The 21,452-nt window shown below is 44.5% G+C and overlaps 5 protein-coding genes and 1 long non-coding RNA gene across 6 annotated transcripts; 2 read left to right on the forward strand and 4 right to left on the reverse strand.

Moving 5' to 3' along the window:
* Window positions 1-753: 753 nt before the first annotated feature.
* On the reverse strand, window positions 754-1,726 carry LOC136351896 (uncharacterized). The gene is made up of 2 exons (XR_010735171.1): window positions 1,244-1,726; window positions 754-1,139 (listed from the first exon to the last, which is right to left on the reverse strand). It is a non-coding gene; the product is annotated as an uncharacterized lncRNA (long non-coding RNA).
* Window positions 1,727-2,195: 469 nt separating this feature from the next.
* On the forward strand, window positions 2,196-5,264 carry LOC4347237 (transmembrane emp24 domain-containing protein p24delta4). The gene is made up of 4 exons (XM_015756191.3): window positions 2,196-2,503; window positions 4,477-4,686; window positions 4,769-4,845; window positions 4,947-5,264. Exons 1-4 carry the CDS (start codon window positions 2,297-2,299, stop codon window positions 5,089-5,091), a joined length of 639 nt encoding a protein of 212 aa, XP_015611677.1. The 5' UTR covers window positions 2,196-2,296; the 3' UTR covers window positions 5,092-5,264.
* LOC4347238 (annexin Gh1) lies at window positions 5,186-6,801 on the reverse strand. The gene is made up of 5 exons (XM_015756190.3): window positions 6,556-6,801; window positions 6,247-6,474; window positions 5,918-6,136; window positions 5,681-5,770; window positions 5,186-5,595 (listed from the first exon to the last, which is right to left on the reverse strand). The coding sequence occupies exons 1-5, from the start codon at window positions 6,763-6,765 to the stop codon at window positions 5,383-5,385; spliced, it is 960 nt and encodes a 319-aa protein (XP_015611676.1). The 5' UTR covers window positions 6,766-6,801; the 3' UTR covers window positions 5,186-5,382.
* A 1,980-nt stretch (window positions 6,802-8,781) lies between these two features.
* LOC4347239 (thylakoidal processing peptidase 1, chloroplastic) lies at window positions 8,782-11,385 on the reverse strand. Its single transcript, XM_015756189.3, has 6 exons — window positions 10,337-11,385; window positions 10,179-10,247; window positions 10,019-10,087; window positions 9,817-9,903; window positions 9,344-9,411; window positions 8,782-9,253 (listed from the first exon to the last, which is right to left on the reverse strand). The coding sequence occupies exons 1-6, from the start codon at window positions 11,156-11,158 to the stop codon at window positions 9,133-9,135; spliced, it is 1,236 nt and encodes a 411-aa protein (XP_015611675.1). The 5' UTR covers window positions 11,159-11,385; the 3' UTR covers window positions 8,782-9,132.
* A 3,134-nt stretch (window positions 11,386-14,519) lies between these two features.
* LOC4347240 (nuclear pore complex protein NUP58) lies at window positions 14,520-20,096 on the reverse strand. The gene is made up of 6 exons (XM_015795722.3): window positions 19,745-20,096; window positions 19,012-19,126; window positions 16,290-16,730; window positions 15,533-16,037; window positions 14,994-15,034; window positions 14,520-14,836 (listed from the first exon to the last, which is right to left on the reverse strand). Exons 1-6 carry the CDS (start codon window positions 20,011-20,013, stop codon window positions 14,804-14,806), a joined length of 1,404 nt encoding a protein of 467 aa, XP_015651208.1. The 5' UTR covers window positions 20,014-20,096; the 3' UTR covers window positions 14,520-14,803.
* LOC136351832 (zinc finger A20 and AN1 domain-containing stress-associated protein 12-like) lies at window positions 17,912-18,936 on the forward strand. Its single transcript, XM_066304252.1, has 2 exons — window positions 17,912-18,798; window positions 18,917-18,936. The coding sequence occupies exons 1-2, from the start codon at window positions 18,342-18,344 to the stop codon at window positions 18,934-18,936; spliced, it is 477 nt and encodes a 158-aa protein (XP_066160349.1). The 5' UTR covers window positions 17,912-18,341.
* Window positions 20,097-21,452: the final 1,356 nt, after the last annotated feature.

Consider the following 21,452-nt stretch of genomic DNA (forward strand, 5'->3'; position numbering starts at 1 on the left):
ATGGGGGGAAACAATTCTAATAGATGTATGGAGGGACAATACAATTTTATTACTAACCATTTATGTTCTGATCAAGGAGCATGAGCAACTTGGTGATCAAGAAGCATGAGCAGCTTACTGCCCACCAACTTTCTTAGCCAAGTGCATTACCGAGACAGGAAAAGAATACTCTTTTTTCCTGCAATGTCAACAACAGATAGCAAGTATCAATAGATACTCAAGAAAAGCACCTCTTCTATTTTTTCTCAGACAATCTTGTAGAGTGGCTGGACTATACTTGTATGCAGGGAGCCAGGGGCATGCAGATGCAGGTGGAAGCATCGCCAGATTTGTGTGTTGTGGTGGCAGGATGATAGTGTTGTCGGTGCATGGAGAAACACTGAAGCATGTCTTCCTCAAGCCAGAGTTCTGCACCATCAGGCTGACCTTCTCGCTACCAACTGTCGCCTCTCACCAAATTTTCAGCTAGCTTGCTGACCTGCGAATGAATCTGCTCCCAATCCCTACACATCACCAATGGAAATAGAGAGCATGATACATTGCTGGAAGCAAGCATTCAACAAATCAAGCTTTTGTACCTGGTCGATAGTGGATGCGTTGTTGGGATCTCGTATATCTTTGAATCAAAATAGATGAATACATATGAAATATGATATAGTATCAAACAATTCAATAGATTAGTACTTAAGAGGTCTCATAGAAGAGAAAAACAATAGCATTCTATCTATCCGCATTCATGTGTATCACTGTAAATAACTGAACATGCATCTCAGATTTTTGTCAGTCAGTAATAAACACCACCACAAAACCTGTAAAGTGCTCAAGAACATGTATTACATCTACACACGCAAAAGTGCATATGCATTCATACTCAATATACACATCATATCATCCCTACCTTCATCAATTTGCACGATAGACCATCACCATTTTCATCGGTCTACCAAGAACACCAAAAAGAACAAAAACTTACAAGTTATAATGCCAGATGGGGTTGGGGAAGATCGGCTTTGGCCTCGGCCTCCTGCACGTCGCTGGTGTATGCTCTCGGAGGAGGCCGTGTCTAACACGTTTCTTCCATCTTGCCCGAGCTACTGCTGCCGTCGATACCGAGCTCAACAGACCCAACGACCCTGGATCTGTAACATGGAACCTCCCCATCATCTTTAGATTTGGATCAGAGAGAGGGGGAGAGTGAAGAAAGAAAGGGCAGGGGAGCAGGGCCTTCCCCCCTGGAACTCACCACTGTGAAGGAACGGCCGCCGTCGACACTTACAATGAGCCTCAATGACACAGATCGGGTTGCTCCCTCTCCGAATCGGGCCGCCGTCCTTCCGGATCTGGTGATTCCCGGCCTCCTCGATTGCTCGCCCGCGCGGCCGTTGTTGTTGCAGGCCTCCGCCGATCTGCAAAGGAATAGTGGAGATAGAAGGGAGAAGAGAAGGGAGCAGCCACCCGTTGCCTCACGCGATCCGCGCGGCCGTCGTTGTAGCGGTGCCGGACGTAGAAGGAGAAGAGTAGAGAGGGTGATAGCCGGTCTCCCCTCGCCTCCGGGCGGCCGGATCCACCGACAATGAGGCCGGGGTCACCGGATCCGACGGTCCCGGCCTCCTCGTTGGCGGATGCATCGACCGGAGCGAGAGGAGGATGGCGACGACAGTATGATGGTGCGGCGACAGCGGTGGCTCGCGTGAGGAGGCGAGGCGGGCCTGGGCATGGAGAGAGCAGAGCGAGGGAAGGAGAGGAGGTGGTGGGAAGTGGCGGCTAGGGTTTGGGTGGGGTGGGGGGTTTTGGGTTGTATTTTTTTCATAAAAGGCCCTCACTTTATGTTATTCAGAGCGTGCTCCTCTTTTTCGATTTTTCTCTTCTTTGCATAGAATATTGCATTTTGTAGAGGCCCTGTACATAAGAACGCAGATCACAGTACAAACTAAAGAGCATGTACCTAAAACAAATTATCAATAAAATGAAGGGCCTTTTTTCAAAAATACAAGGGCCGACGCAGACGCATGAGAGCTCGCGAAATCCCACCGTTTTCCAGCTCGGGCTGACGTGTCGTGACGCGGGAGCGTCCACGCCAGCGCAAAATGCCGTGGGAGCTTCATTTCAGGGCTGGTTTGAAGACTTTAGATGAGGTTTGTTTTTAGTTTGGAGCAGTTTAACTAACCTAACCCGTTTGGGGCCAAAATGTTTATAGGCCACACGTACGCGGAAATTCCGGAGGGACTCACTGTACAGTGGTCCTCATCTTGGGGCAGCGTTGGAGGTTGGCGCAAACAGCGTACAGGGGAAGGCGATGGCGCGACGTGGCGGCGCGTGGGCGTGGGCGGCGACGGCGGCCGCATTGCTGTGGTGGATGGCGGCGGGAGCCGGGGCGGTGTGGCTGGAGATCCCGCCGTCGGCGACCAAGTGTGTGTCGGAGGAGATCCAGTCCAACGTCGTCGTCATCGGCGACTACTCCGTCCTCTACGAGCACCACCTCAACCCCACCGTCACCGTCAAGGTATGCGCATTGTACCGGGGGATCAATCTGGGGGTTGTCATATTGTTCTACGCCGATGAATGGAATGACGGCAATTTATTGGGGGGGATTCTGATCCAGATTTTCTGGGGTTATATATGTTTGCATGTATGATTGGAAATGTAAATGGGGAATGAACTGCGTCATTGTGTCTGGGTTGTTAGTTGTTACACTCGTACCGTTGTGCGTGAACTCTGCATTGAATCGGTTACAATTGGGTCCACAAATCTGGGTATGTTGTGGCTGGTAGTATTAATCATGGAAAAAAATAAAGAAAGTATTTAGTCATGAAAATGGTAACAATTAAATTGCTGGTGACAACCTCAGCACATTGTGCATGTGAATATGTGATTAGCCCTTCGTAGCAAGATTTTGGAAGGATATCAGGAAAATATGCAATTGATCAATGCTCATGTGCGATTGCGCTTTCTGTGTTTATAAATAGTGTGATCTGCTCTTATTTAACATTGCAAGCGTACGTAGTGGAATGGCTTTACAGACCATTTCGCTTGCTAAAATGTCTGATGCATTTGATTTTCGGGAATACGCAAGGAGCGCATTTTTTCCATTAAGAGAAATAAAAGTTATTTACAAGGATAAAAGGAAAACAAGCAGTGGACCGATACAGGACGCTATGAAAAACTATAGGAATATCTCGCGCTAAATTTGGCTACCACGACCTTGTAAAGGCCAAACAGCGGGGATCCCGTGATTAGCTGACTTCCAAAGCATGGCCTCCTCCGCCATTGCTTTCGCCACTTCGGTCCAAGACCTTTGTTGTTGATTGAAGATTCGGTTGTTCCGTTCCTTCCAAATTGTCCAAGCCACCAGTGTCACGACAGTGTCGAAGCCTCGACGATGCCGCTCCCCAATCTTCATTCGGCTCTCACAGAGCCAATTGTGGAAGGATGGCTCGTTGACAGGTAAGCAGTTCGGACTCTTTATCGCCTGAAGCGTCCACCACCATAATTGTCTCGATTCAGGGCATGCTACCAAGATGTGATCAATGCTTTCCTCCTGCTGATCGCAAAGAACACAGCGATCCGGGTGTGACAACCCTCGACTGCGCAGACGGTCAGCGGTCCAGCATCTGTTCATTGCGACCAACCACAAGAAGAAGCGGCATCGAGGCGGAGCGAGTGACTTCCAAATTGGGGTGGAAAGAAAGGCGACACGACCAAAAAACAAGGCCTTATAGGCAGATTTTGAGCTGTATTGGCCCGAACTCTCCCATTTCCAGATGATTGAATCAGGAGTAGTAGGATCAAGATCCACCATTTGGACAAGCGACCAAAGCTTTAGATATTCTAGAATAGGTTGGATCCCAAGTGCTCCTCGGATGTCTTTGATCCATTGGCGACCTGTTAGTGCCTCAGCCACCGTCCGACGCCGGCGCACGTGTGGTGGAATTTTATCATAAATGTTCGGAGCAAAGGACCGAATGCAACCCTCTTGCAACCAGCTATCTTCCCAGAAGAGGATAGTTTGTCCGTCTCTTAATTGACAGACGGTAGAGGCTGCAACGAAGTTCCTTTCCTTTTGCGACCCCGAAATGGCTAGCCCCTGCCAAGGTTTGCTTGAGGAGGTCCGTTGCAACCATATCCACCTGGAACGAAGAGCTATACCCATAAGCTCCAGATTCGGTACCCCTGCCAAGGTTTGCTTGAGGAGGACTGTAGTAGTCTGATGCATTTGTAAACAAGGCAAATGATCAAGACTTAAGATTTACCATGCAAGAGTATTTTTTCCGTTTATTGTTGTGTGCTGTGGGTAGAGATCCAGCATTTTTTTCCCTGTACAAACAGCTGAACCTTGTTCTTCTGAGGATTGGTTTGTTCCACATTTTATTTATCCCCTTATTGTTACTAAAATTAAGTGGGAGCACTTGTTTTATTTTCGCCTCGTCTGTTCTGTGAACTTATCCTTAAACCTTCTGATGGGAATCACCCTTGCAGGTTACATCCCCTTTTGGAGACATTGTACATCATAAACAAAAGGTTTCCACAGGCCAGTTTTCATTCACAACTGCAGAAGCAGGAAACTACTTGGCTTGCTTCTCGGCTGATGGTCGGAACAAGAGGTTAGTGGTGAAACTAAATCTTGACTGGAGAGTTGGTATTGCAACAAAAGATTGGGATTCTGTTGCTAAAAAGGAAAAGCTCGAGGTAATGTTCATGAAATTAGGATATTATGCTTATGTTCTGCATTTTGGTGTTATTCCTCCTTAACAACAACATTCCTGAACAGGGAGTTGAACTAGAATTAGTCAAGCTTGAAACCTCTGTCCAAGCAATACATGAAAACCTGCTCTTGCTGAGATCCAAGTAAGTACACTTCCTTTTGTAGCTCAAAGAGCTATCCATGGATTTTAATTTGATCGATAACTAAGGGCATAAATAGTCTTAAAAGGTTGTTCTCAATGCAGAGAAGCAAATATGAGAGATACCAGTGAGAAGACGAATGCTAGGGCTACATGGTTGAGCATCATATCACTCATTGTTTGCATTATAGTCTCAGTTTTGCAACTTTGGCATCTACAACAGTACTTCCGAAAGAAGAAGCTCATCTGAAATTATATCTGTAACGTAGTCCACCAAAACATGCGTACCCTACTTCTATGTTTTATCTATTGAAGATAAGGCTTGGCTATTTTGCCATCACAAATGTCAAAACAATTGTTTAGTTGAACTGATAACTTTTTTCACCCAAAATAAACAAAATGAGCATGATGTTCTCACCTAAATCCTATTCTCAGATAACATAAAACTGCTGTTTTTGATGGTCAATTTGCTCTTACATGCAAAGCAGTATATGCACCCTTTACTTTCCCTAGATAATTCAAGGATCTCTCTCCACAGACTTCATGAGGCCCTTGACCCCTTGGCCGCACCTAAAAGAAAGTCTCTGTAATCATTCTCAGGCAAGCTTTCAAGGATGAAATCCTCAAGGTCCTTTCCATAACTACTTTTGAACACTGACTTGATCTTGTCCATATCGACATCGTCACTGCCCAAAATAGCCCTTGTAACCAACCTTTTATTGGTCGCTGAGCATTGCAGACTTCTATGCAGCAGCTGACGAGACAAAGAAATAGAAGGATGGGTCAGAGACATGATATGAAGTACCAACTACAAACTGCAAATTTTCAGCTGCCATCACCTTGGAGAAATACATGGAAGGATTGTAGATGCACTTCACAACAACCCTCAAAGATTGTTCAAACTCACCGAAGCCATTTTTCTTCAGTGCCTGCATACGCATTGTTGCAACGATAAGCTCAGAAAACAGTCATCATTTCAGTAGTTTGGCAGATTGTTTCAAGATAACGTCCGAAGGCAGTCATTTCAGTAATGTTGTATGCGAAGTGAATGCCATCAGGTTATTGAGTTTGCTTACCTTGGTGTAGTCATGCCCATATATGTGCTTGTAACTGCAGAATGCTAGCCTGAGCTGTGGGATGCTCCTCTTGCTGAACATCTCAAGAATGACAGCCTCGTCGACCGATCCCATGCCGCTGTTCTTCGCATCATAGAGCCTCCTGGCGTCACATTTTGCAATGTGCCGACTAAGTTCATCGTGGTGCGACTTGTGGGAGGTTGCAAGTGCTACCAATAGCTGCTTGAATTGTCACCAGAAAGCAGGGGAGGAGTTGAGCTCAGCTGGCTAAAAGGTAAAGAACACAATTGGAAACTGAGGTAGAATGGTAAGCAACAAGCAAGGGCTACCCTCTGGTAAGGATGAGACGGCTCTGTGACCATGTCCTGCTCCAGGTTCTTCTTGAACCTGGCAAGGTATGCCTGATTGGTGAAGAAGAGCTGGTTCTGCTTCCGGCGTGTGAAGATCTCCACCAGGACCCGGTAATCCGTGGCGCCGCCATTCTCGACGGCGTCCCGAGCCATGATCGCGTCGCGCTCCGACGGGTCGAGCACCCACAGGTAGAGCAGCTTGCAGAGCTGGGAAGGGAAAGATCATGGAGAGGTAAGAACTTGAAAATCAGTCTGAAGCAAGGAGTGCAAAACCGAGAGGGCACTTACCTCATCTTCCTGGTTGACCATGAGGATTTTCTGCACTTCTCCGGCGAGATCTTCGCCGAACACTGTACGGTAAGTCGCCTTGATTTTCTGCCTCTCCGATGGGCTCCGATGAGCCAAGAGAACGCTCAAACGGCGTGGCTGGTTGCACGCATCATGGATCTCTCTGCACTCATCCTCAAAACCTGTGGTAACAAGACACCGAGAGGCCATGTCTACTCAAACCTGAAGTGTTCAATGTAGAGAACTGAGTTTGCTTGGCCGGCCATTGCCCAGGTATATATGATGGCAAGTATTGCTAGCTATTGGTTTCCTTTTTGCTAAAGGATGGATAAAGCTATCTCAAATGACCAAAAAGGAAGCAAGAGAAAGGAAATGGTAGGAAGGAAGAAAATCTGCGTCCTACTCAGCAATGGGATCTGAGGGCATGAAACCGAATTTCAGTGATGGACGTTTCGACTTTTCAAGACCTTTTGAGCTTCTTTCTCGATCATCAATCACTCAAATCATGTTTTGTCTCTAGATATTCGTATCGTATGATCCAGGTATTCCTTGCGTATTACTGTTTCAGATTGCAATGAAACGTGAACGAAACTTAGCACTCCCAGAAATAAACAAAGTTGTAGCTAGGAGTAGCGTTTTAGGAGGGTGTGATTATCTGGATGACTGGATTAAGCAAAATGTAACGACAGGAGAAAAGATCCTGGTATGTGCTAAATCTGTAAAGTTAACACACTAAACTATAAGGTGCAACAAAGGAGTCATAAAGATAGCCAATTCTGTTGCTACTGAACACAGGCTCAGAATACTACATTCACCAACTTTTGCGGCTGGTGGTATATTTAAAGCAAGTTTAATAGTATAGTCAACTACTAACTCCAATTCATTTATAGCCAATCTACTAATAGCTTATTTATACAATAGTTACATACTACATTATTAATACCTAGTCTCACTTGTCATATATACACTGCGTCTTGGAGTCCGTGCTACATCTAGCTACAAATTTATAGCCCACTGCTCTTCTCTCTCCTCATTTATCTCCTTAAAATATATTTGCAACTGGCTTCTGCTATTGTACCTGCTCTTAGTGGCGCTACTGGCATCCATTCCGTTCGTGCCTTCGTGGATTCCCAGTTGGCTCCATGTCAATTCCCGCCATCTTTTTCAGTCTCCAGCCTTTCCTTTTGCCGAACTGAGACGAGAGCCCTCCACTCTTTTCATCAGGTCACAACTTTGTTGGCCTTTCTCCCCCTTTGTGTTTTCAGCTCGAAAAAAGTTTGGTGTTTGTTTTGTTGGCATCGAAAGCTCGATCTGCCTCATGCCGTCCAATGTTCGCCGGTGCTTTTTCTTCTCTTGGGCCACAGGATGGTGAGAGAGATCGAGTGGATCGGGGTTGACGAGTGGTGGTGGTGCGGTGTGGTCTGTCGGGTGAGTGGAGAAGGAGGGCGAAGGCGACGTCGACACGTCGTGCCGCGGCGGCGCGAAGCGGCACCACCACCGGCGAGTTCCGCCGCCTCCGGACTCATCGTTTGGCTGAATAAACCAGCGGTATATTTGTAAACGAAAAATACTTTGTGAGTAAAATTTTTATATACGTGTTCTTAAGTATCTAAAAGTAAAGGCTACATAATAAACTTAGATGAGAAAACTTTAAGGTCAAACTCTAAATTTAATATTGAAAATTTAAAGTTTGGCTAATAAGCATAAGCACAAGCGAAAAGATGGGGCTGGAATAAGATTTGGGATGGAGGGAAGGTGAAACTGTGGGTCGCTACCATTGCTCGCGGTCGTAAATTTTGCAAGCTCATCCCTGTTTTGGATCCGTCGAGATTGCAATCAGTTCTTCCGGGATTGGATCAATCATGATTCTTGACTTCTTTCGGTTTTCGTCTACCCGTCCTAAATCTATGCACTTTAGTATATTTCATATTATAGGAAGCTTTAACTTTTTATAAGGTTAAAATTATTTAAGTTTGATTCACTTTATAGAAAAACACAGTAACATTTTCAATACAAAAACACAGTAACATTTTCAATACAAAGCAAACATAGTATCATTTTCAATATATATTGATGTTAAAGGTTCATGGTTTCAGAAAGCCTTTCGGGCCGGACAGATTACAGCAACAGCAGCAACTAAGCAACAGTACAGCTTAAAGGAAGCGGCTATTTCGACAAGCATATGAAATAATTCCAGTAAAATGAGAACCACAAGAAACAATCATAGATCTTCAAAAATTGCTTTTATATGATTCATTTTCATGATTCCAAGTACAACAGAGTATCTCCTCTTATGCTGGAAACAGAACAAAATAATTGCTCAGCTCTGAAGCAGAAATGCTCCTTCAGCAGTTTGCTCTGTACAGATAGGAGTCTCTTTTAGCTTTGCATGCTATAATATAACAAAGATCTGCCAAACAGGCAGTTGAAAAAACAAATTGGTCAGCCAAAGTGAATTTACAAACACTCTATAAACAACAGTGAGAGCTGTGAACTGGAGCTCGGCTCATAAGTGGAGCTCCACAAAAGAGTATGACACATCGGCTATCCAGCATGGCCAGAAGGTCTGGATACACCTCACGACAACCCAGCCACAGAATATTCAGCGCGAGGCTCGTATATTGTATCTGTTATTCTTGATGGAGGCCAGTACCGAAACACAGATCTTCCAATAATGTTCCTCACAGGAAGAGGCCCCCTGAAATGTCAGATTTGATTCGAATCAGATCTAGCATATTCTATGAGATGAAAGCTTCTGATGCAGATTTGAGTTTAGTTTTGACCATACCAGTTATGGGAATCGAAGCTGTTGTTACGGTTGTCTCCCAGCACAAACACATAACCTTCTGGAACAAGCTGCAGGAACAATAATGAGCTATTAATCAACTGAAAACAGAAGGATTATATTGCTAAAACTGCATTTGATGAACCAATATGCCAAACGAATTACAAATGCTAATTAATAAACCTAAGAAATATATAATACTCGATTGGATATTATGGTATACTAATATGTGAACTCAACACTGGTCCAGGAGATCAGTCACTCTGGAAATGCAGCTAAATTGATACTTTGATTACTCAAGTGTGCAATCTAAAATTCTACATTTTGATTGTCAAATTTCACATTAGTTTACTCCAGTGATAAAAATCAAACATTTCAATAAGAATCTGCTCAATCTAGAGTACTACTATGCAAGATCGAAATGAGTATAATCATGGAAAGATGCACACAATTTAGCATAGGAAGAAGACACATACCATGGGTTCCATCTCGTAATTGTGAGGCTCCAACACAAATTCCTCATCCTGGACTACTCCGTTGACAATCAACTTGCCATCACGAACCTATCAAAGAACAAAGAGAGCAGCAATTATAACCCAACCAATACAAACATTTTGCAGCATAGCAAGTTAGTAACACAGACAAACAGACGCCACTACCATTGAGGTAAATGCTTACTTCGACATAGTCGCCTGCCTTGGCCACAACTCTCTTGATGAAAACATCACCCGAGCTGTAGCCCCAATCCTGCAGTAGCATTCCAATTCAATCATCACATTTACATCAAGATCATTATGAAGTATGTGAAAAAACATGTTATAGAAATCAGAAATTATACCTGAAGAGCTGGTGGTGCACGGAAGATCACAATGTCCAAGATTTCCGGCTCCCGGAATATGTACGAGACCTGAAGATCATCATAGAATTAGACACTCACAAAACATAGCACAGCAAGACAAGATTACCAAACTAAACACCAATTTCAACAAGCTCTACCTTCTCGGCGAGAATCCGGTCACCAACATCGAAGGTCGGGTACATGGACTTGGACGGGATGGACCTCGGCTCGGCCAGCGACGAGCTGTAGAGCAGAGGCACAGTCACCGCTGCGAAGGCCGTCTTGGTGTCGTCGGAGCAGGAGCTCATCCACCTCGACAACCAGTTGCTCCTGCTCATCGCGGCACCACTACCACCACTGCTCCTCGCAATCGCCGGGGAGCTGGAAGCACTACTCACCAACGCCTTCTTGGGACGAATCGAAGGCGCCGGTGCGGGAGGAGGAGGAGAAGGAGAAGGAGAAGACGGCGGCGCAGACGAGGAGGTGGCAAGGTCGCTGCAGGGGAGCCACTTCGAGGTCTGCAGGAAAGGGAGGAAGGAGGCAGGGTTGAACCCGAGAGAGATCGACGACGACGAGCCCGACAGAGACGCGGCGCCGTAGATCCCACCCTTCGACCCCGTCGCCCCCTGCGCGAGCACCGACAGCAAACCCACGGCCAGCGAAGGCGGCTGCGCCCTGGACGAAGCGTACGCCGGCGAGAGGAACAGCGAGTGGCCCCCGGCGGCGGCGGAGAGCGGCAGGGCCTTCGGGCGGTCGCCCTCCCCGGCTTCACGGCGGTGTTCGCCGCCGCCGCCGCCGTTCCGGTGGTGCTCGGCGTGGCCGCGGGAGGAGGAGGTGAGCATGCAGAAGGGGCGCCACCCGCCGTCCTGGAAGAAGCGGCAGCCCGCCGCCGTGGAGGCGGAGGAGCAGCGCAGGCCGAGCGACGCGGCGAGGCTCTGCGCCACGTAGCCGGAGTAGGACACCGTGATTCGGATCGCCATGGCGAGCAAGCAGAGGAGCCGTAGCGGGATCGAGAGGAGACGAATCGAGTAGCCCCCGGAAGCAGGCGGAGACCAAAGGCGCCGGCCGATCAGATGACGGGAGAACGCCGCCGCGAAGACAAGGTGGGAGGCGGGGGGGTTTCCGGCGAGGGAGACCTCGCCGGCGGGGAGGTCAACGGTGGCGGTCAACGGAGGAGGCGGGGAAGAGGAGCTGCGAAAGCGAGTACAGAAGAGAGAAGGTGGGAGGCGGAGGAGACAAGTGTTTTTTATAGACGCGTGGTTGTTCACCTCACCGTTTCGGCGTTTGGTGAGGTGGAGGCCAGAGGCCCTTGAACTTTGGAGAAATGATTTTGGAGTTCTTTTACATATTCGAGAAAATTGGAAATGGATTTACCGGATAATTTTTGAAAATAAAAAAAACAGAATAAAGATAAATTAGTTGAGTGGTGATGGCACTGTGGTTGGCTTGTAAAAAAACGAAGTGAATACGATAAGGTGCTTCTGTTAGTTTCATGTGTCATGAAGTAATTTGGATGATAGATTGGAGTACCATCAATGCCCTACGAAAACGGGGTTACGGTTAAGAGGGGCGTATGAGAAGGGAGACGTTGAGTATGCACAATAAATTTAGGTGAAATGTAGAATATTGACGCAAGCCGAAGAGTGTGGTGCATAGCTACATCCTTTTTACCAAAATTTTATTTAAAAATGAGTTGCGCTTAAAGGTAAAGAGTGGGACAATAAATATTTACCAACGACAATAAGATATCTTTACATAATAATTCTATTGAATACTATCAAATTTTTACCCATACGTTTTCGGTCAACAGGTCAGAATAACCGCAATAAACACGTGGCTATCATTAGTACTGTAAACTGATATTTACCACACATATTAAGATATTTTACCATTTTTAATACTATCAATTTTTTGTTTATACGTTCATAACTCGAAATAACCGCAACAACTAAGCAGTTATCATCAATATTGTAAACCCTGCGGTGGACTGGAGCCTAGAGACTGACTTCAGAATGCAATTAGGTTAAAAACACCGCCGCTGGCCTGATAGGGATTTTATTTGATCTATCGATTGAGAAAACAAGACCGTACTCCAAAGCAATCAAAAAAGTCAAAATGGACGAGCTGTGTCCCTGCCTGCTGTTGCCATCGAACGACGCCGTGGAACCGTCTCCGTTCATCCCCTGTGGTTTGCGACAGCACAAGCAGCTTAACGCCACTGAAATAATCGCCTCCTGCACCTAAAAGAATATGGCTAATGCTGACCTATTTCTACATGTGGTTAGCTTGGATGCTTCTCTGAAACTTCCACTGTCACGGTCGAAGGAGTTGGGGGTTTCAGTGATTGGGCAGGACACCTCATAGCTCGGTATGGAAAGCAAATCCAGTAGTTTATTAATTTTCAGATGGAACAGCGAGTGAGTTTCTTCCTTGCAGTAACATGATTTGGAATAAAGGGATCTGTATTCATATGACTGAAAGAATCCATCCTCTCCGTCCAAAAAAAAATAATTCAAACCCGGGTTTGAATCTGAACACTTGGGTTTGGTTCTTTATGAAACAGAGTAGTATATATGAGATTTGGAATAAAGAGCAGTGTGTTCATATGGCTGAAAGAATCTATATATTATATATAGTAAGAACTAATAGCTCAACATCATTGATCTACATCACTCAAACAAGGATCATTGTTAGAGAGCCATAAGAAGGCCCCAATTGATGTGAAACTGATGCTAAAATCCTTTAATTCTTTTCTATATACATGTTATTTATCTTTGTAATTATGATGCATTTATGCAGTTTTAACTTTTAGTAGAAAGAATCTCCCAAGTGATTGAAGAGTTCATGTTCTTCAATTTTCTTTTGTTCGTACTCTTTTTTTCTTTAACTTGCATGTATTTTTAAAGCCATTTATCCATATATAATCATCCTGTAGCGACGCGGGGAGTGCTCTTTTAACTTGGATAAGAGTTCCATTCAAAGATCTGGATCAGCGCGTTCACATAACTATTGCCGGGAGATCTTGACTTTTTTAAAAAAGAAATAGACAGGAGAATATATAGCTAATCGTTACAGTGCATCTGACCTGACATATTTGATTGTTTGACAACCATATGCATTCAAGCCTAAAATTTTCTGTGAAAATTATGTATAAAGGACCCTTTATACATGGACATATTCCAGTTCACAATGTATCATGTAAATGAATCAGCAGAAGGAAATGGCCACAGCATGGTAAAAATATATAATCGGTTAAACCGAACTCTGACTATTCAAACAATTCAACAAATTATACGCATACTGACATGTGGGCCCACTGACGTCAACGCTTGACTTCCAAGCCCTTGACACAACTACCAGCAAATAATACCTGCAGAAAATGCCAATCGAAGGAACCAGCTCTATATAAAAACACACACAAAACATTAATTTTTGGGGACTGACATCCGGGCTGTCGTAAGCACTTACGTCTACGAGGCAAAGGAATCAATCATATTCAGATAATTAGAAATTAGAGGCTTATGAGACTAGGAACCATGAGCCATCACAATCAGACACGAAACGGAAACGTGCTACAGATTAACTACTGTTAAGTTACTACTCCCATATGTCTGAAGAATTCCAAACAAAATGACAAAAAAAAGTATTTAAGGTTAGAAGATGATCATGGGAAGAAATTATCCAGAAATTACATGGAGGGTGATGAGAGGTCCAACCCAAAGCTGTTCAACTATCTGTGACTGCGCCCAGGCGCAACGCGCATTTGTGAGGTGATAACTGATAAAGACAGTAGCTGAAAGCACAGCGATAAAAACGATCCTAAACACTACTCACCATTACCGGGAGTAGGATGCATCTATGCCACACCAATCACCATGATGTTGAAGCTGCCCATCTCTGTGCATGCTTCCTAACAACTGCACACTTCAAGATCATATCAGAGTCCAAACAAAAGAAAGGTCAGCCCACTTCTTGGACAGAAGGAGCCTTCAACGTTGCTTGCCACTAAGCACGACATGACATTCACAGATACTGACACACTGGGGTTCTGCAAAATCATAGGAAAGACAACCATATTCATAGAACAGTGCTTGATCTTAGTGTCTAAGTTTCCTGAATCGAGACCAGGCTAACTTTAGGTCAATAAGAGGCAATGAGGATTTTCATCACTAAACAGTCAACCAAAGAAGAATTAAAAAAAAAAAAGACATTTGACATGCTTCATAACCAAGTCTCTGAAATGGCTTTAAGCTACTGGAAGCCAATGTCAACCTTGTTTTTCTATTATATAAAATATTTAAGTCTAGGTAAGAATTGGTAAGTTATAAGTGCACATTCTGATAGTACTGAAATGGGGCACATACATTAGAATCTATTAAGTGTCACAAAACCAATCATGCTCCACTACAATCACCGATAAATTAATTACAAGTTCTTTCCATAAGACAGGAGGAATATGAGTCTGAAATATGTTTCCATAGTTCAGACCAATTTGTAACCACTGGTGAGAACCTTTCCCTCTGTCTTAATGAAAAGACGCAAATATTTTGCGCATTCTTGGAAAAATGAAAGACGAGGAAAAAGAGATACAAGAGGCACCCACATTTCACGCTCATCAGCTACACCTAGCGTCGGCCCCGAGGTTTTGACCGCACTTTCTGCACCATACAATACAAAAAAGGTGTTGGGAAATGGGAATTATATAACAATAAAACATTGACAATAAAAAGGACAGCTTATGCTTGACATGGTTATATCCTTTGCTATAGCTGAAAAGGGAAGAATACTGCATAAATTGATGGAGATTATACTTACAGATGTACCACCAAAGCTGGATCCTGAAGCTGTAGCTCCACCTAAGGTAGACACAGGTTAGAATGTCATGCAATTTCCAAAAATCAGGATATCATAGCATGTATAGAATAGGAAAAGATATATTTGTAAGTTCAATTGGAAGTAGGATAAAAAGAAGAATATTGCTGGTGAATTTCAATATGGACGGTAACCATAGATGAGTAGAAACAGTGAAGGGCATGCACGGCAGGTGTGCCTGAGCTATATAACCCACTTGGAAAAATAATGGACAACTAAGTGTACTCTGCTGCCAATAACAAATTTCAGTTCAGACCAAAAACATAACAACAAATTTAGAGCTATGAATTGCCATGATGAAATCAAACTGTAGATGTGCCAACACTTCAGAAATGTTTATATACCATGACGAGATCATCTAAAATGAGAATTTCACAACATAAAAGTACCAAATTGTTTTCAGATAGCTACTGACTTATCATAAGCATATGACTATCTAACAGTTAGGAAATATAAATATAGTATGGTGAGAGTTTGTATACCTCCGAACGGCGTAGAAAACAGTGAGGTTCCACCTAAAGCGGGCGTTGAAGCAAAAGATGGAGTTGTATTCCCAAATCCAGATGGAGCCGGCGTTGATCCAAGCGTTGGAGTAGAGACTGTCCCAAATGGTGTGGACAGCTGGGCTGATCCAGATGTACCAAAAAGGTTGCTGGATAGAGTTGGAGTTGTTGGAGTTGAAAAGAGACTTGAAGAAGATGGAGCGGAAGCTGGAGTGCTGAATGATGGAAAAGCACTTGAAGAAGTCGCTCCAGAAGGAATCAATGATTGCTGTGGTTGACTCGTCACTGTTCCAGCAATTTGAGTTGTGGGCTGTACAGGAGCAGGCAAATGCAATGTTGGATGTACCCTTCTGGCAGCTGCTTCTTGTTTAGCCGCTTCTCGTCTATTTGCCTCTAAAAATGGATCATTGGCATTACCCAATCGCCGCTGCTCATGTAGATATTCAGTTTTCAATGACTCAACATATTGATGAAGATTTTCCACCTAAAAAAAATACAAACATTAGAAAATACTGGGTATCGCACCAAGGCAGTGCAGCAAGCCTAAAAGTAAGCAATCTCTCTTATTTTTTTCACGAGATACAGCTGTTACAAAAAAAATTTGGTTGACTTACAGATTTACATTTATTTTTATGACTATATTACATAATAAATGATTTATATCATGGGGGAGAACCTCAAAATAAATGCATTTTAACAGTTCAACTGCAGTGTGTGTATGAAAAAGGAGATTTACCTTAGAAGCAACATAGATGAAATAATCATGCACATTCGACATAACCTTCGGTAGAGATTCTAATGAGGCTGATTGCCTTTTATTGTTCTCCATTTGAACAAGCTGCTCTAGCTCCGCGATCCACTTGCAGCATTCTCCAAGATATTTCTCAAACCTGTTGATAGTCTGTTGCATAAAATGGGAAGGCCGCTTTGGGATACCACTATAGAAATCAATGGTTGGAGCCAATGCTACTGGCTGATTGGACTGAGCTCCAGCAGGACCAGAAGGATTTGAGCCACCACCATTTGCTCCAGCACCTGGACGGATAAATCTTGGTCTCAGCATCATATATGACCTAATAGCAAATTCTGTGTTTCGCATCATTTCATTCACAACAGTCATTAACTCTTGAACGGAAGCCTTCTCTCTTTCCATCATGGTGGTTGTCCCTCCAAGTTCCTGTTAGAGCAGGAAATATTTAGCCATAAATTAAAGGATTGGTATAAGGAATATGTAACAAAATTGTGATCATAAATACATTACATGGTTAGACAAAAACATTGTCTTGGACATTGACACAGTTCCCACACAGAACCTTAACAACTGATTCTATTTTAAAATATTTATAGAGTCCCGCAGAAATACAGTATTTTGGTTGAAACTTACCAAGAAAACTCTAGTATTCTACATATATGTTTTTTTTATTTTCCAATCTAAATATTGAAAAAGATTTTGATACTTAAAGTTCCACAAGTTTCTGACCAAAGTGGGTAGTAATTAGGAATGTTTTTTATGGATTCATGTGTTCGTATTTCATGAATCAGTAAATCCTAATAATTATCAACTAGTCAACTTATGAACTAAAAGAACCATGAATTACCACTAAATAAAAATGTGTGTTGTAGGAGATAGTTATGAACTTCATTCCCTCTCCAGTTTTAAGGTAAAACTATGTACCCTTCAGCACTGATGCGTTGATATGCTATCCAAATTGAAGCTAATTATGATTTTGTGGCTCAGGAACATTTCAAGATTTAAGGGTAGATATTGATTTTGAATTAACAATGCCTGTTAATGATCTGATTACACTTACTGCTGCACAATCAGGATGGTGAACCCAACCTTGCTACAAGGGATAAGCTGATTATTTTCTTTATCGAGTTTCATTAACAATATACTCCATTGTGCTAATTTGTTCATTGTTCAGGGCAAAACTAAAGCATTACAGAAAATAGAGGTTCTTGTCATCTTCGCAGCCCAAAGTTTATATTTACTTTCAGTTAATCCTTAAAAAGAAGAGGAAGCAGAGACATAGTTCTCCAATAGAGAGCTCAAGGTGATTGAGCATGATTTTATAGTTTCTAATTCGCTGGTCAGTAACTGATCAATTTTCCAATGGGTACAATATATGTTTCTTTGAAGACAATGCGTGTAGGCATCTCATTCTTTCTACTGTTGACTATGTGAAAAAATACTGAAATATCTCTTCTAGAAAGTGTTCTGCTATTTTTCTAAACTGTCAACTGACAAAATCCCATATCAGTTACGAAATAGGACCAACATAATCAGAGTCTTTTACCCCTATGCCATTAAAAAAGTTCCTGCTTACCTATGTGCCACAAAAAAGTTTGGAGTCACCTGTATGCCATGAGAAAAACTTTCGTTGACCCGTGTGCCATTCCGTCCACCTTCTGTTACAACTTAACGGTTTTGTAGTTCTGACATGTGGGACCATGTATGAAAATGACTAATTTGCCCCTGAAGGATTTTCAGCTCTATTCTCCTCTCCTGCTATCTCCCGTGGAGTGCCTGCTCTCTCCCCATTGCGCCGCACGCCGCCGCACCCTAACCCTAGCCGCACGCCGCCGCCGCCGCCTAGCAGAGCCGGACCCGTCGCCGCCGCCTGGCCTCGCCGGACCCGTCGCCGTGCGCCCAGGCCGGCGAGATCTCTCCAGCAAGCACCGGCCGCGAGGGCTGACGACTGATCTCTCCGGTGACCGGAGCGCGGCTACACCGTCACCACTTGTAGCATCGGGCTAGCTAGCGGCGGCGGGCGGCGGCGGCGCGCCGATGTGCACGAACGGGTGCGGGTTCTTCGGCAGCGAGGCGACCAAGAACCTCTGCTCCAAGTGCTACCGGGACCAACTCAAGGAGGCGGCGTCGTCAGCGGCGGTTGCCGCCGCGGCGCCTGACGTCGCGAACAAGGAGGAGGAGGCGAGCACGGCCGCCGCCGCCGCCGACGAGCAGCTAGCGCTGTGCGCGAGCAGCTGTGGGTTCTTCAGCAGCAAGGAGACCAAGAACATGTGCTCCAAGTGCTACCGCGACCACCTCAAGGCGACGTCGCCGGCCACCGCCACCGCCTCCACTCCCAACATCATCGTCCCCATGACTCCGGCCGCCACGGCGCCGACGTCGTCGCTCAAGGGGAAGGAGGAGGCAACCGCCGCCGCATCATCGTCGACGGCGCCGGCGAAGCCGAACAGGTGCGTGGCGTGCCGGAAGAAGGTGGGGCTGCAAGGGCAAAACTGTCTTTACACAGCCCCTAACACCTCTGTTATGTCTCCATTCATCCAAAATGGCACACGAGTCAACGAAAGTTGGGCTCATGGCATACACGTAACTCCAAACTTTTTTGTGGCACACAGGTAAGCAGCAACTTTCTTAATGGCATAGGGGTAAAAGACTCACATAATCAAGCGTCTCATGTACGACTGACAAAAGCAAGAAAAGCAAGTCCAACCTGAGCAATTTCACTTGCATCATTCTCAAAATTGACAGTTGAGATTGAAGAGTCATGAAGGCGAGAACACTGATCCAACCTCTCGCTCTCGTCCCTGTACTCCCTTATTTTATCCCTACAAAATTCAAAGTGAAAAATTACACCAATAGCATGCCAAGTCCCAAACAGGTAACAAAAACAGAGAAACTGAACTCTCTAACCCTAAAACCCATGTATTGACCACATCAATGCAAAATGAGGCAGTAGCTTAAGTAATCCGTAGCAAATGGCATAGATCATAGAGCACAAAACGTGTTTCCCCTTCCCCTGAAACCCAAGTAAACAATGATCTGCTAAACCATCAGAAACAGTAGCCCTCCATAGTATATATTGCTAGAAGAACATATTTGTTTAAAGCAAACTGATCTCTGAGAGACTGTAAAGGCACAAGCTTATCGCATAAAGCGTTAAATCTAAACCACAGACAGAAAAAAGAAACTACTTTTCCACCTTATCACCAACCCAGCAGCAGCAAATTCCACTAGGGCCTAAGCTGACTAGTATACCCATATAACAAAAAAATAATAATAGCATACCAACAAGGATTGCGTTTACCAAGTCAGATGGAGCAATTTTAGTTGACTACAGATCAAGAAAAAAATTGCAGTGCAAAGACGCTTAAACACTAAGTTCAATCACGAACAAGCACTCTCATTTGCCACAAAATAGGGGAAACCGGGGAGGGAAACCATACTCGATCTGGAGCAGCGCCTTCTGCGACTCGGCGTGAAGCTCCTCCCACTTCGTGTTGTACCCCGCGGGCTTCCCGTCCGTCGTATATAGCATCAGCTGCTGCTGCTGCGGTTGCGCGGCCGGCGCCGCCTGTTGCTGTGGCGGCGGCTGCTGCTGCTGCTGCTGCGGCTGCTGCAGGTTGAACTGAAACGGCGAAGGAGACAGGGACGGGGCCTGCGCCGGCGTCTGGAACGGATTCTGCGGCGCCGGTGAGGCGAAGGAGAACGCCATTGCAGCGCGGCGCGCAGGGGGGCTTGTCCCCGGCGGAGGCGGCGGGAGGTCGCCGGTGGGATCGAGGGGGGCTAGTGGGCTCTGGGCCGGACACGGTGGGCTCGAAGAGTTATTAAACCCTAAAAAACCGAAAAGGTTTGAGAGGGCAGTGTTAAGATGACGGCTTTACCCCTGGAGGCAAAACGGGTCGGAAGAATTTCAAAATTGAATTTCACGTTTGTCCTTTCCATTGTTTTCTTACTAAGGAAATTTCTACATACTGTAAGTTTTTGCCGTTTTATTTTGCAAGGAACATTACATTTTAGATATTTTTTACCAATGCATACTCTGACTTTATAGGTTTACATGTAGTTGGCGCAGCAAAAGCCAGTCACTTGAAATGTGGTTAAGTGAGGTAAAGTCCTTATCACACATTGTCAGCTTTTGCTCCACGCGATGGTAAGATGGTCCACGCAGTGGTAGAGCTAGATTCGGACCTCCCTACCGAGATCATGCGTCATTTCCCAAAGGTGCTCAATGTGTGCCATGGCATGCTCCTACACCTGTTTGCCACCGCTTGTCTCATCGAGCGTACTGAGCCATTACACTTCGTTGGGTGAGCAATGATATCATCCTGACTACAACTAAACATGCTTGACCCAACATTTATTTTAGCGTTACGCTCACCTCGCAAAGACGGGTACCAAGAGTATACTCCAATAACATTTCACTTGGCCTAATTGGAATAACTCAAGGGTATTTCAAACCTTCACGCGTCTCCTCACTCCTCACCATGCCAATATAATAAAATATTGGTAACGGTGTGTAGTGGCAAAAACGCTGCAATTTATAAGTGTATTTCTCCAAAGATCCAATTCTACAAAAATCTCTACAGCTAAAACCATGAAGCTAAAACGCAATACCCAAACAACAAATTTTGCTTAAATTTCACTTTGGAAAGGTTGGAATCAAAGCTCCTTTGTACTCACCTTTTTCTATTTCAAATTATCCAAAACAACAAAAACGTAGCTCGAAACATTTAAAAATCATGGTGACAATTATGCTACAAATCCTTAATATACCACCAGCAATACCTTTTCACAAGGAAAAATTATACTCTGATTACCATTATGAATGTCCTCAAAAAAAAAGATTACCATTATGGAAAAAAAAACGAAGGTTTGGTCACGGATCCACATTGAAGACGTCAAAAGAGTATCTGGAGGACCATATTGATACTCATAACTAATATAAATTGAGATGCGTAGAAGTTCAATTTATCACAGATTAACTGAAGAATGAAAACCAGAAGACAAAAACGAAGCTCTAAGTTCCATCTGATGAAATCTCGCAGTAACTGATGTTAGATAGATCTCCCTCCCCTTGAGCCCAACGGCTCAAGAGGGCCTTGACCGCGCCCTGATCGGGGGGCGCCCAGCCCAATGGCTGGTGGGCCCCCG

Source organism: Oryza sativa, chromosome 9 (assembly GCF_034140825.1).
Source record: "Oryza sativa Japonica Group chromosome 9, ASM3414082v1".
In the NCBI taxonomy this organism is placed as follows: domain Eukaryota; kingdom Viridiplantae; phylum Streptophyta; class Magnoliopsida; order Poales; family Poaceae; genus Oryza; species Oryza sativa.

What these genes read in the sequence shown, in the direction of transcription:
- LOC4347237 (XM_015756191.3), top strand. Translation starts at nt 2,297, where the DNA reads ATGGCGCGACGTGGCGGCGCGTGGGCGTGGGCGGCGACGGCGGCCGCA. An exon ending in CTAAAAAGGAAAAGCTCGAG is followed by an intron (nt 4,687 to 4,768) that starts GTAATGTTCATG and finishes ATTCCTGAACAG; the next exon opens with GGAGTTGAACTAGAATTAGT. An exon ending in CTGCTCTTGCTGAGATCCAA is followed by an intron (nt 4,846 to 4,946) that starts GTAAGTACACTT and finishes TTCTCAATGCAG; the next exon opens with AGAAGCAAATATGAGAGATA.
- LOC4347238 (XM_015756190.3), bottom strand. Translation starts at nt 6,765, where the DNA reads ATGGCCTCTCGGTGTCTTGTTACCACAGGTTTTGAGGATGAGTGCAGA. An exon ending in CGTCTCATCCTTACCAGAGG is followed by an intron (nt 6,137 to 6,246) that starts GTAGCCCTTGCT and finishes CAATTCAAGCAG; the next exon opens with CTATTGGTAGCACTTGCAAC. An exon ending in ATGGGCATGACTACACCAAG is followed by an intron (nt 5,771 to 5,917) that starts GTAAGCAAACTC and finishes ATGCGTATGCAG; the next exon opens with GCACTGAAGAAAAATGGCTT.
- LOC4347239 (XM_015756189.3), bottom strand. Translation starts at nt 11,158, where the DNA reads ATGGCGATCCGAATCACGGTGTCCTACTCCGGCTACGTGGCGCAGAGC. An exon ending in AGGCAGGCGACTATGTCGAA is followed by an intron (nt 9,904 to 10,018) that starts GTAAGCATTTAC and finishes GTTCTTTGATAG; the next exon opens with GTTCGTGATGGCAAGTTGAT. An exon ending in ATTACGAGATGGAACCCATG is followed by an intron (nt 9,412 to 9,816) that starts GTATGTGTCTTC and finishes TTGTTCCTGCAG; the next exon opens with CTTGTTCCAGAAGGTTATGT.
- LOC136351832 (XM_066304252.1), top strand. Translation starts at nt 18,342, where the DNA reads ATGTGCACGAACGGGTGCGGGTTCTTCGGCAGCGAGGCGACCAAGAAC. An exon ending in GGGGCTGCAAGGGCAAAACT is followed by an intron (nt 18,799 to 18,916) that starts GTCTTTACACAG and finishes TGTGGCACACAG; the next exon opens with GTAAGCAGCAACTTTCTTAA.
- LOC4347240 (XM_015795722.3), bottom strand. Translation starts at nt 20,013, where the DNA reads ATGGCGTTCTCCTTCGCCTCACCGGCGCCGCAGAATCCGTTCCAGACG. An exon ending in TCATCTATGTTGCTTCTAAG is followed by an intron (nt 16,038 to 16,289) that starts GTAAATCTCCTT and finishes TATTTTTTTTAG; the next exon opens with GTGGAAAATCTTCATCAATA. An exon ending in GTTTTCTACGCCGTTCGGAG is followed by an intron (nt 15,035 to 15,532) that starts GTATACAAACTC and finishes TGTCTACCTTAG; the next exon opens with GTGGAGCTACAGCTTCAGGA.